We start from the raw sequence: 13,762 nt of genomic DNA on the forward strand, positions 1-13,762 counted from the left end.
TCGGATTTCCAGCAGTTTCACTTATTTTCACATCCCTTGTAAATGAAAATCAGATGCTGGAGACCTAAAATAGAAAACTCTAGAAAATCTCAGCAGATCAGGCAGCGCCCGTGGAGACAGAAACTGAATGCTTTTGATGCTCTAAGGATACAAGTTAAACCATCTAAAACGGTTTAATTGCCCTGAAACTATGGCCTGTGGTTGTAGGTAGCCCCACTGGGGCAAACTCCTTCTCAGCACCCATATGCTTGACATTGTGTTTTGCCCATATCCCTCTAAACATTTCCTATCCATGCACCTGTCCAAATGTCTTTTAAACATCATGATGGTAGCCACCTCTCGAGCTTCTTCTGGCCAGCTTGATGATATCACAGCAGATGGAAGCCAAGAGTTCCATGGAATTGACAGGACCCATTCGGCAAAGGGGAAGTGGGCATTGCATGGAGTTGTAGATCTTTGTGGGAGGAACCTCCGGCAGGGTCATCCACAGTGAGCAGCGGTCGTTGATAATTATTCTCTCTGTCCTCTTGCCCTGCAGGAGATTATCAACACAATATTGGACAGTGGGAGAGTGGGACCCAGCATCATCTTCAAGAGCTGTTATGGACTCAGATTGAAGCACTTGAAATCTGACGAGGTCTACTGGCTCCACCCTGACCTCATGATCGAGGAGGTTCAGACCAAGTATGAGAGCCTACATCATGAAGCCGAATGGAGGTACTGATCCCCACCCTCGACTATGACCTCTATATGACACTCCAATATGAGATTGGCAATAGACACCATTTAGCTTTGATCGCTTCTTATTGAGGGGTCTTCTGATTAATTAATTGTATGAGCTTTTGGTCTCCATTGCCTTGTTTGGCTGATGGATAAAAATGGGCGGCACAGTGGTGCAACGGTAGTTGCTGCCTTACAGCGTCCGAGACCCGGGTTTGATCCTGATTACGGGTGCTATGTGTGTGGGATTTGTACGTTCTCCCCGTGTCCTGCGTGGGTTTTCTCCGGGATCTCCGGTCTCCTCCCACACTCCAAAGATGTCCAGGTTTGTAGGTTAATTGGCTTGGTATAATTGTATATCGTCCCCAGTGTGTAGGATAATGCTAGTGTACAGGGATTGCTCATTAGTGTGGACTCGATGGGCTAAGTTAAAAGGCTTACCCAATCATCTGCATTCTCCTGATTTAGGAGTCTTTTATAAACAAGATTTCTGCTCTTCAACTCATGAATCACCACGGCTACCCATCATTAAGATGTGAAACTATAAAAAAAAACTCCAGCCCATCCCTCACTTCCGTTATACATAAGATACCATATTCATGAGCGGCAGAAGTAAATGACCAGGAGCAAGTCATCAGGATCAACACATGAATTAATTAATTATTTGCCACATGTGACGAGCCACGGTGAAATTCATTACTCGTGTACAGGGTATGCGAATAGTCACTGCATAAAGTTACACTGATAAAGTTACAAAGTGTCCCCCGCCAGGAATCCAAAATAGTTAAGTTTATTTTCACATCCACAAGCATGGTGAGGTGCAGGTACAATGAAAATCTTGCTTGCAGCAGCATCACATGCACATAGATGCAGATACACAAAAACATAAATGATCCATATTATACATAAATTATTCAAGACAGTGACGGTCTCATTCTCAGTGATTAATTTAAATTAGCCTGCTCCCGGCTTGAGTCCACGAGGTATTATTTAAAGAAGAGTTTAGTTTCAGTTTCAGTTCAGAGAGTGATGCGTCTGTGGGATTCTCTGCCTCAGAGGGCGGTGGAGGCAGGTTCTCTGGATGCTTTCAAGAGAGAGCTGGATGCTTTCAAGTGAGAGCTAGGAGGAGGGGAGAAACTGGTGCAGTATCTGCCAGAGTTCAGTGGAGGGGAATGAGAATGGTAAAATAAAATGGGGGTGGTTGTTGGGTGAGAAAGACGAGGGGAAAGGGGGACATTTGTAGGTTACCTAAAATAAGCTTTCTCTTTTTTGCCCCTCAATCAGTCTGAAGAAGGGTCCCAAATCGAAACGTTGCCCATCCATGTTCTCCAGAGACCTGGAGTCTCCAGAGTGCCTGACCCACTGAGTTACTCCAACACTTTGCGTTTTTTCCTTTCCTTCCATGCTAGACCTGAACCACTGATACAACTCTGATCTACTTGATCAATTTGAATATGGCTCATGTAGTAATCCATGGATACTCCTGTTTCCCTTTATGGTTTATTCTCCAAGCTAATCCCCCATACCAGTATTTACATGGTGGTTGGCTTTTGTTTGTCTTGGGTACTGGTAAATAAGCTACAACCCAATCTCTGAGAAATAACTAAACGGCACGGTGCTGCAGTGCTGGGTGTTGCTGCGTTACAGAGCCAGAGACTCGGGTTTAATCCTGACTACGGGTGCTGTCTGTATGGAGTTTGTACGTTCCTTATGCCCTTGTGCCCTTATGGGTTTCCTCCAGGTGCTCCGTTTTTTTCCTACACTCCAAAGACGTACAGGTGCGCAGGTTAATTTGGTCTGGATAAAAATTGTAAATTGCCTCCAGTGCTAGTGTATGGGGTGATCGCTGGTCGGCGCGGACCTGGTGGGCCAAAGGGCCTGTTTCCGCACTGTATCTCTAAACTAAATAAGCTTTCTACTTTATGAGATGAGTTCACAATAAACTTGACTTTGAAATTTCTAACAGGTATGATCTGCGGATTCGATTCCTCCCCAAGAATTTCATGGAGAGTTTTCAACAAGACAGAACAACACTGTTATGTTATTATCAACAGGTCAGTAACTACTCGATCTTACGCATAGAGAAGGTCACAGTCTTTTTTCCCTGGGTGTAGGGGTCTAAAATTAAAAAACATAGGTTTAAGATGAGAGGGGAGAGATTTAAAAAAGACCCGAGGGGCATGTTATTCACACTGAGCATAGATAGAACAAGCCTCAAGAGGTGTAGGAAGGAACTGCATATGTTGGTTTATACTGAAGATAGATGTAAAATGCTAGAGTAACACAGGGGACAGGCAGCATCTCCGGAGAAAAAGGAATGGGTTACTTTTTGGGTCGGAACCCTTCTTCATCACTTCTCTAGAGTCTGAAGAAGGGTTTCGACCCAAAACATCAGGTATTCCTTTTCTCCAGAGATGCAGTTCGACCCGCTGAGTTTCTCCAGCATTTTGTGTCAAGCTTCTAGAGGTGATGGTTGAGGAGGAGGGGGGTTACCATGATTAACATTTCAAAGCCATTTGGACATGAACATGGATAGGAAAGTTTTAGAGGCTGTGGGCCAAGTACAATCAAACGGGACTAATTCAGAGCATGGACAAGTCGGGAAGAAGGGCATGTTTCTATGCTGTATAACTACAGTGCATTCAGAAAGTATTCAGACCCCTTCACCTTTTCCACATTTTGTTACGTTACAGCTTTATTTTAAAATAGATTAAATAATGTTTTTAATCATCAATCTACACACAATACCCCAGAATGAAGAAACAAAAATAGGTGTTTTTTGCAAAGTAATTAAAAATAAATAACTGAAATATCACATTTACATAAGAATTCTGATCCTTTGCTATGACACTCAAAATTGATCTTAGGTTCATCCAGTTTCCATTGATTATCCTTGAGATGTATCTACAACTTTACTGGCGTCCACCAGTGGTAAATTAAATTGATTGCACATGATTTGGAAAGGCACCCACCTGTCAATATATGGTCACACAGTTCACAGTACTTCAGAGCAAAAACCCAGCCGTGAAGACGAAGGAATTGTCCGTAGACTTCCGAGACAGGATTGTGTCGAGACACAGATCTGGGCAAGGGTATAAAACAATTTCTGCAGCATTGCAAGTTCCGAAGAGCACAGTAGCCTCCGTCATTCTTAAATGGAAGAACTTTGGAACCACCAGGACTCTTCATAGAGCTGGTCGCCCGACCAAACTGAGCAATCGGGGGAGAAGGGCTTGGTCAGGGAGGTGACCAAGAACCCGATGTTCACTCTGACAGAGCTCCAGAGTTCCTCTGTGGAGATGGGAGAACCTTCCAGAAGGACAACTATATCTGCAGCACTCCACCAATCAGGCCTTTCTGGTAGAGTGGCCAGACGGAATCCACTCCTCAGTAAAAGGCACATGACAGCCAGCTTGGAGTTTTCCAAAAGGCATGAGAAACAAGATTCTCTGGTCTGATGAAACCAAGATTGAACTCTTTGGCCTGAATGCAAAACGTCACGTCTGGAGGAAAGCAGGCACCTCTCATCACCTGGCCAATGCCATACCTACGGTGAAGCATGGTGGTGGCAGCATCATGCTGTGGGGATGTTTTTCAGCGGTAGGAACTGGGAGACTAGTCAGGATCGAGGGAAAGATGAACGGAGCAAAGTACAGAGAGATCCTTGATGAAAACCTGCTCCAGAGCGTTCTGGAACTTACATTGGGGGGAAGGTTCACCATCCACCAGGACAACTAGCCTAAGCACACAGCCAAGACAACGCAGGAGTGGCTTTGTGACAAGTCCGTCGATCCGTCCTCGTGGCCTACCTGCGGGCTTGGAGCGCCGTTTCCTGGCGGGAACCGCCCAGCACCTCGGCCTCGGCGGCGGCACAGCATTGGAGCGCTGGAGCGGAGCGGAGCGGGCGATGCCTTGCCTGGGTCGCCGCGCTGGAGCGACGCGCTGGAGCTCTGGCGAGCTGGACCGCCGAGAGCAACAACTGCGGGCTGCGGGCTGCGGGCTGCGGAGAGGCGGCGCCGACTTTGTCATCTGGAGCCTGGGAGCTCCAAACCGGCGCGGCCTTGTCGGCTTCGGCAGCTGCGGGCTCCAACCAGAAAGCGGCCGTTCCAGGTGGCCCAGCCGCCGAAAGGACTCTCCCGACGCCGGGGCAAGACCACCCGGTGAGAACGGCCAGGGACATCGGGCCTCCGTAGAGGCAATTGCGGTGGCCTCAATAGGCCTGACTTTGGGGTGAACATGGGGTGGGGACTGGACATTGTGCCTTCCCCCATAGTGCTATCCACTGTGGGGGGATGATTTTTTTTGTCTAACTGTAGTCTTGTAGGTCTGTGTCCAAGATGGCTGCCGTGAAGGGAGAGTGGACGCTGGCACGAATTGGTTGCCGCTGCTCTCTCTTCACACTGTGTTTTTGATTTTCTGTTTTTGGATTGAATTCTGTTTTTAATTTGTGTCTCTGTGATGTCTTTATTATTTGTTATATTCCGATTATATGTTATTCCGATTAAATATCTATTATTGTTATGTCTGTATTCTTTCTTTATGTGCTGCACGGAGAGGACGCTGGCGCTGTTTGTTCGCCGCTTCTCCGTTTGCTATTGTCTGTTACTATTGTAAAGCGACTTTGAGTCTTAGAAAAGCGCTATAAAAATAAAATTTATTATTATTATTATTAAGTCTGAGAATGTCCTTGAGTGGCCCAGCCAGAGCCTGGACATGAACCCGATCGAACATCTCTGGAGGGACCTGAAAATAGCTGTGCATTGACGCTCCCCATCCAACCTGATATTGCTTGAGAGGATCTGCAGAGAAGAATGGTAGAAATTACCCAAAGACAGGTGTGCCAAGCTTGTAGCGTCATACCCAAGAAGACGAGACTGTAATTACTGCCAAAGGTGCCTCAACAAAGTACTGAGTAAAGGGTCTGAATACTTATGTAAATGTGATATTTCAGTTATTTCTTTTTAACTACTTTGCAAATTTGTCTATACACCTATTTTCGCTTTTTTATTATGGGGTATTGTGGTAGATTGGTGATAAAAATAAAGAATGTAATCCATATTAGAATAAAGTTGTAAAGTACCAAAATGTGGAGAAAGTGAAGGGGTCTGAATACTTTCTGAATGCACTGTATGACTCCATCCTTCTAATTTCCTGAGGCAGCTTTCTGTTGGAGTTTAGACAACATAACTGGAAATCAGGAGAAGAAAGGCAATGTTAGCTCAGTGGGAGTACTAAGCCCTAGTTGGGGACATCAAGTCCCGAGCACCTATCGGCAGCGCTGGCATCTTTCAGCTCCATCGTCACGGTGAGGCAGCAGTTAGTTCTGCTGACTCATAATGCGCACAGAGACCCGTGTTCAAACCTGACCTCGCAAACTGTCTGAGTGGAGTTTGCAGCCCTTCCCTGTGACCGTGTGGGTCTCCGTCACGCGGTTCTTGGAGAGAGTAACCTGTAGACACTTTCCACCAGGTACGCAGTGACTACATGCAGGACACCGCAAACCAGGTGGACCAGGACATTGCTTTGAAGCTTGGATGCCTGGAGATAAGGTAAACGTACCAACACCTGCCGGGGTAAATCCTCACTGGGTACAAGTACAATTTCGCGTTTATTGCCGTAGGCACCAGTACGGTGAGGTACAGGTACAATGAAAATCTTGCTTGTAGCAGCATCAAGGGACTCAGACAACGCGCAAAACACGAATTATACGCACATTACTAATAAAATTCTAAAAGAAAGATGTGTGCAAAAGAATAATAGTCCAAAAGACATAATTATAAAAAATATATGTCCATAGTAGTGCAAGAGGTGGGCTGTGTTTTTCTGTTGTGAAGGTGGTATTAGGGTTGTGTAATACGGATCAAGAACCTGATGGTGGTGTAGGACGTCAGACTTCTGTACCTCGAGCCCGATGGTAGCAGTGAGATGAGGGCATGGCATGGAATATGGGATTTTTGAGGTGGCACCTCATGTAGATGCTTACGATGGTGGGAGGTGCTGTGTCCACGATGGACTGTCCGTCAATGCCCACTTTCCCCTCTGCACCCTGTGCCATGAATGATTTTCCAGCTCCCGCACACTCCCTCAGTAACACCTCTCTCCGCCACCTCGTGTTACTGGTTGTATCTCCACTGACATTAATCCAGCTCCCTCACACTGTGTAGAAACAGAAAAACTGCAGATGCCAGTTTATGCCAAAAAATAGACATAAAGTGCTGGAATAACTCAGCGGATTACTTCTGAAGAAAGGGTCCCGACTCTAAACGTCACCCATCGTTTTACTTCAAAGATCCTGCTTGGCCCGCTGATGTACTCCAGTACTTTGTGTCTATCTCTCATACTGACTCTCAGTAACCTCTCTTCCCTCCTGCACCCTGTCACTGACTGTATCTCTATTGATGATGGCCCAGCTCCCTCACACTGTCTCTCAATATACCCTCTATCCCTCAGCACCCTGTATGACTGACCGAATCACCACTGATGTTTGTCCAACTCCCTCACAGTGGGAGAGTCTAGAACGAGAGGTCATAGCCTCAGAATTAAAGGACATTCTTTCAGGAAGGAGATGGGGAGAAATGTCTTTCGTCAAAGAGTCTGAATCTGTGGAATTCTTTGCCACAGAAGGCTGTGGAGGACCAAATCAGTGGATATTGTTTAGGCAGAGATAGATAGATTCTTGATTAGTACGGGTGTCAGATGTTATGGGGAGAAAGCAGGAGAATGGGATTAGAAGGGAGAAGTAGATCAGCCATGATTACATGATGGAGTAGACTTGATGGTCCGAATGGCCTAATTCGACTCTTATTCCTCATGACCTTATGACTCATACTGTCCAACAGTAACCCTTCTCCCCACAGCACCCTATCCTATGTCACTGACTGTATCTCCCCACTAATTTTAATCAAGTTCCCTCATATTGCATTGGTAACATTTCCAAGACAATAACCACTATTGGTCAAATAATATTTAAGTACAATGATAGGTTTTGTAAAATAAATGAATAAGATGAAACTTTTGTGACATGTTTTTGAATGAGTTGAGTGACTGCCTCACATTATATTCTTTCCCTGTTAGGCGGTTTTATAAAGACCTGCCCCCAAAGGCCCTGGAGAAAAAATCCAACTTTGAGCTGCTGGAGTGAGTTATCTCAGTTTGCTATTCCTCTGGTAATGTCATTGGAGTATATTGTGCACCTTGCAATGTTATGATACTGAAGGAACATTCTGGAAAGCCCCTCCCTATGCCCATAACATCAGAAGTGCTGAATTCAGGAAACACCCTGTACGGGGTGCCGAGAAGATGCCAATTTTAAGATGAAAGACTTAAAACTTTAGAGTTACAGTAAGGAAACATGCCCTTTATTCCACCGAGTCCACGCTGGCCAGCGATCACCCTATACATTAGCACTATCTTACAAAGTAGGGACAACATACAATTTTAATGAAGCCAATTAACCTACAATCCTGTAGGTCTTTGGAGTGCTGGAGGAAACCGGATCACCCGGGGAAAACCAAGTGGTCACGGGGAGAACACACAAACATCAGACTTGAATCTAAAGAAGGATCCTGAACCGAAACGTATGTCTGAAGAAGAGTCCCGACCCGAAACGTCACCTATCCATGTTCTCCAGAGATGCTGCCTGACCCGCTGAGTTACTCCAGCAGTTTGTCTTTTTTTTGTAAACCAGCTTCTGCAGTTCCTTGTTTTTACTTACTTAAAGGTGAATGGTGCAACCTTCAGGCGAGTTAGATAGTTCATTGTATCCCCAGAAGGAAATGGTTAATAGAGTGTAGGCTGTGGAAGGGTCAAACTGACAAGGCTCCAACAATGCAAAATGCTGGTGAAACTGAAGCACTCCACAAAATCCCAAAAGGTAATCCTTTTTACAGCTGAGAGATGATGCACTTAGGACTTTAGAGATACAGCGCGGAAGCAGGCCCTTCAACCCACCGAGTGCGGTGATCAGTGATCAGTCCGTACATTAGCACTCTAGAGACAAATTATAATTTTACTGAAGCCAATTAACCTATACGTCCTTATGCCCCTGTCCCACTTAGGAAACCTGAACGGAAATCTCTGGAGAATTTGCGCCCCACCCAAGGTTTCCGTGCGGTTCCCGGAGGTTTTTGTCAGTCTCCCTACCTGCTTCCACTACCTGCAATCTCCGGCAACCACCTGCAATCTCTGGGAACCGCACGGAAACCTTGGGTGGGGCGCAAAGCCTCCAGAGGTTTCCGTTCAGGTTTCCTAAGTGGGACAGGGGCATAACCTATACAAACCTGTACGTCTTTGGAGTGGGGGAGAAAACTAGAGCACCTGGAAAACCCCACACAGTCACAAGGAGAACGTATAAACTCCGTACAGACAGAACCATTAGTCAGGATCAAACCCGGGCATCTGGCAGCAACTCTACTGCTGTGTCACCGTGCCACCCTAAATTCTCCACTAAGGTGCCACAGCAGGCCTGTTGTTTGTGACAGTCCCAACCCACCAACCATGTTCAGTCATCCACACACTTGGATGTGCCCTGTGAAATGGCTGAACTGGGTCCCTAGGGGATACCACTGAAGTGTGCAGGAAGGAACTGCAGATGCCAGTCTACACTGAAGATAGACCCAAAATGCTGGAGTAACTCAACAGGTCAGGCAGCATCTCTGGAGAGAGTGACGTTTCGGGTCGAGACCCTTCTTTAGACTGAGAGCCAGGGGAGATGTAAACTGGAGATATGGAAATGTACAAAGAGAATGTAAGGTGTGAAAACAACACTGAACACAACTGCAGTGTGTGTCTGTGTATGTATCACACATATTTACTGCATCAATACCACTAGAGACGTACCAGTAAATGTTTCCCACTATCGCTGCTTGCGAGGAGAGGTGTTGATTAATTCAGTATCATTCACACGGATTCAGTGCCTGAACTGTTGACCACTTACTCATCATGAGTTTGATCTCGGGCACTGAGCCAACAATTATTTAACGAGTTCAATCTCAGTGGCCTCTCTGACATCTTTCTGTCATCTGTTTTTACAGGAAGGATGTCGGTCTCGATTTATTCTTCCCTAAGCAGTTGCAAGATAGTATGAAGGTAAGTGGTCACCTTGTGATCAAAACCACAACATGCTGGAGTAACTCAGAAGGTCAAGCAGCATCTCAGGAGAAAAGGAATAGTTGACGTTTCAGGTCATGACCCTTCTTCAGACTGCGAGTCAGGGGAGAGGGAAACTAGAGGTATGAAAAGGTACCAAAAAAGGCAATGAAAGTAAGCATGCAGGTACAGCAGGCAGTGAAGAAAGTGAATGGCTTGTTGGCCTTTATAACACGAGGAGTTGAGTAGAGGAGCAAAGAGATCTGCAATTGTACAGGGCCCTAGTGAGACCACACCTGGAATATTGTGTGCAGTTTCGGTCTCTGAGTTTGAGGAACGACATTCTTGCTATTGAGGTAGGTTCACAAGGTTAAATCCTGGGATGGCAGGACTGTCACATGCTGAGAGAATGGAGCGGCGGAGGAACTTCTTTACTCAGAGAGTGGTAGCTGTGTGGAATGAGCTTCCAGTGGAAGTGGTGGAGGCAGGTTCGATTTTATCATTTAAAAATAAATTGGATAGGTATTTGGATGGGAAAGGAATGGAGGGTTATGGTCTGAGTGCAGGTAGATGGGACTAGGGGAAAATAAGTGTTCGGCACGGACTTGTAGGGCCGAGATGGCCTGTTTCCGTGCTGTAATTGTTATATGGTTATATGGTTACAAACCTGTCTAAGAAGGAACTGCAGATGCTGGAAAATCGAAGGTAGAAAAAAATGCTGGAGAAACTCAGCGGGATGGAGCCTCACCCACTGAGTTTCTCCAACCTACAAACCTGTATGTCTTCGGAGTGTGGGACGAAACCGGAGCACCTGGGAAAATCCTTGCGGTCACAGAAAGAACGATCAGAGTCGCTACAGACAGCACCGTAGTCAGGATCAAACCCAGGTCTCTGGCGCTGTGAGGCAGCAATTCTACCACTGCACCACTGTGCTAGTTGATTGGAATGGAGGGGTGGACCAGGAAATAATGGCAATGATGGGAATGGAGAGGGCGTCTAGTGATGGAAACTCATTGGAATCTGATTTACCTCCCCTTACCCCACGCCACCCCTAAAGATCAACCCCTCTGACATGAGGGTCAGTTTAACATGTTCCACACTTTTCTCAGCTGGTGAGTCTGTCAGTGTTAGGGTGTGTTAATACTAATGCCCCTGTCCCACATAGGAAACCTGAACGGAAACCTCTGGAGATTTTGCGCCCCACCCAAGGTCTCCGTGCGGTTCCCGGAGGTTCCCGGAGGTTTTTGTCAGTCTCCCTACCTGCTTCCACTACCTGCAACCTCCGGCAACCACCTGCAACCTCCAGGAATCGCACGGAAACCTTGGATGGGGCGCAAAGTCTCCAGAGGTTTCTGTTCAGGTTTCCTAAGTGGGACAGGGGCATTATACCTCACGGCCTGTGGGGAGTCCTGCCATGCATTTCCGTGTCGTGGCACTGGGGGGAGCTTTGCGGGGGAGCTTGGGTTTAGAGAACTGCGATGACACCATAAATTAATTAGCAGTGCAGAGCGGCACAATGGCACAGCAGTAGAGCTGCTGCCTTACAGCGCCAGAGACCCGGGTATGATCCTGACCCCAGGTGCTGTTCGTACGGAGTTTGTGCATTCTCCCAGTGAACACGTGGGCTGTTCCCCGGTGCTCCGGTTTCCTCCCACATTCCAAAGATGAGCAGGTTTGTAGGTAAATTGGCTTTGGTAAGTTGTAAAATGTTCCCTATTGTGTGTAGGATAGTGCTGGTGTGCGGGGTGATCGCTAGTCGGCCAGGGGCGAAAGCCTATTTCTACACTGCATCTAAAGTCAAAAATCTAATGTAAATTGTTTGTCACTGTGGACTCAGCAGCCTACTCTCCTCTCTCTTCTTCCAGATGAAACACCTCCGTAAACTCATCCAGCAGACCTTTCAGCAGTTTGCCCATTTCAAGGAGGATGAATGCATCAGGCAGTTTTTCCAGATTCTCAGCTGTGTGACTGACTTTGAACAGGAACATTACAAATGTGAACTTGGAGTAAGTGCATCTCCACTTAATTTTAACTGCTGAACTTAACCATGTTCTTCCAATCGTCTTACTCCACGACACTCCACTGTCAGCAGCAGCAGCTCTGTAGAGTAATGCAAGCATTAACTGTTCAAAGCCTGAACTAACCAAATTTATCTACACAACCTCCAACCTGTTCTATGCTCTTGGCAGTGACACCAATGCTTGTTGTACCTAAGTTGAGGGAAACACTCAGTACAGATCCAGGACATCCCAGGTTGGACCAATCTTGTCTGTTTGTCTGTTTGCTCATTAGGCTTGAGGGATCACCAGTGACAGGTTGTAGTTATAGAGTGATACAGTACAGAAACAGGCCCTTTGGCCCACACATCCATACCCATCAAGATAATCCATTAAACCCAGAGCCATTTACTGCCATTTGGCCCATATCCCTCTAAACCTTTGATAACCATGTACCTCTCCAAATGTCTTTTAAATGTTGTTATTCTACCTGCGTCAACTAGCCTCGACTACTTCTTCCAGCAGCTTGTTCCACATACCCACCGCTGTCTGGATGAAAACATTGCTCCTCAGGTTCTGATTAAAACTTTCCCTTCCCACCTTAAACCTACGCCTTCTAGTTCTTGATTCCAGAACCCTGGGAACAAGACTCTGTGCAGTCATCCTATTTAAGCCTCTCATGATTTTATACACCTCTGCATGATCACCCTTCATCCTCCTGCACTTCAAAGAATAAAGTCCTAGTTTGCCCACCCTCTCCCAGTAGCTCTGCCCTCAAATACTGACAACCTCCTTACCGATAGGATAGATGGTCAGAATAATTTTGCCAGGGTGCTTTAACAACAGAGAGGGAAAGTTTAAAAGGGCAGGTATATTTACACAGAAAGTTAAGTACCTGGAACACAATGCCAGGGGTAATAATGAAAGCTGAAAGTATAGATGATTAAGAGGCATTTAGATAGGCACAAATGTGCAAGGAGTAGTGATTTAGATCACATGCAGACAGAGGAGATTAGTTAAACTTGGCATCATGTTTGGCGCAGACATTGTTTGCTGGAGGGCCTGTTACTGTGCCTGCACTTTTCTATATTATGTGTTCTCATTCTCTGCACTCAAGCTGAGCTGTCTGGTTCTTTCTACCATTCAATCGCTTGGCTCAAGGTGCATAGTTGGAGTGGCAATAGACAACGTCTGCTGTTCCATTGATTCTGCGTGCTATACTTCTTAACCATATAACAATTACAGCACGGAAACAGGCCATCTCGGCCCTTCTAGTCCATGCCGAACACTTATTTTCCCCTAGTCCCATCTACCTGCACTCAGACCATAACCCTCCATTCCATTCCCGTCCATATACCTATCCAATTTATTTATGAATGATAAAATCGAACCTGCCTCCACCACTTCCACTGGAAGCTCATTCCACACAGCTACCACTCTCAGAGTAAAGAAGTTCACCCTCATGTTACCCCTAAACTTCTGTCCCTTAATTCTCAAGTCATGTCCTCTTGTTTGAATCTTCCCTACTCTCAATGGAAAAAGCTTATCCACGTCAACTCTGTCTATCCCTCTCATCATTTTAAAGACCTCTATCAAGTCCCCCCTTAACCTTCTGCGCTCCAAAGAATAAAGACCTAACTTGTTCAACCTTTCTCTGTAACTTAGTTGCTAAGTTCTTGTTAGTCTGCGCGTTCCTATTTGTAAATCCATGTCATCCAGGGTCGAGTGGGAATGAGGTCACAAAAGTGAAGCCCTCTGCAAACTCTTGAACGTTAGTTAATTTTGGTTCCGACGTCTCAGATCAGCATCTCAGTAGCTCCTTAGTGTGTAAGCACGGTTTGGACAGTGGTGGCCATTGTATTAGCTCTCAAGTCATAGAGTAGTTGTCTTCTCCTCTTGAGCACCATCTTGCTTGCATGTTAACAAAATGGACTGCTGTCATCGCAGGGGTATTTTCT

At 46.1% G+C, this 13,762-nt stretch overlaps 1 protein-coding gene across 2 annotated transcripts in view; it reads left to right on the forward strand.

Moving 5' to 3' along the window:
* Window positions 1-13,762, forward strand: part of ptk2b (protein tyrosine kinase 2 beta) — a 115,653-nt gene that overhangs the window by 53,542 nt on the left and 48,349 nt on the right. For both annotated transcript variants that reach the window (XM_033026102.1, XM_033026103.1), the window contains exons 3-8: window positions 539-717; window positions 2,687-2,774; window positions 6,190-6,269; window positions 7,795-7,857; window positions 9,753-9,807; window positions 11,673-11,813. In XM_033026102.1, coding sequence (XP_032881993.1) covers window positions 539-717; window positions 2,687-2,774; window positions 6,190-6,269; window positions 7,795-7,857; window positions 9,753-9,807; window positions 11,673-11,813 — 606 coding nt within the window. The remainder of the gene's footprint in view (window positions 1-538; window positions 718-2,686; window positions 2,775-6,189; window positions 6,270-7,794; window positions 7,858-9,752; window positions 9,808-11,672; window positions 11,814-13,762) is intronic.

Source organism: Amblyraja radiata, chromosome 8, assembly GCF_010909765.2.
Source record: "Amblyraja radiata isolate CabotCenter1 chromosome 8, sAmbRad1.1.pri, whole genome shotgun sequence".
Taxonomy (NCBI): domain Eukaryota; kingdom Metazoa; phylum Chordata; class Chondrichthyes; order Rajiformes; family Rajidae; genus Amblyraja; species Amblyraja radiata.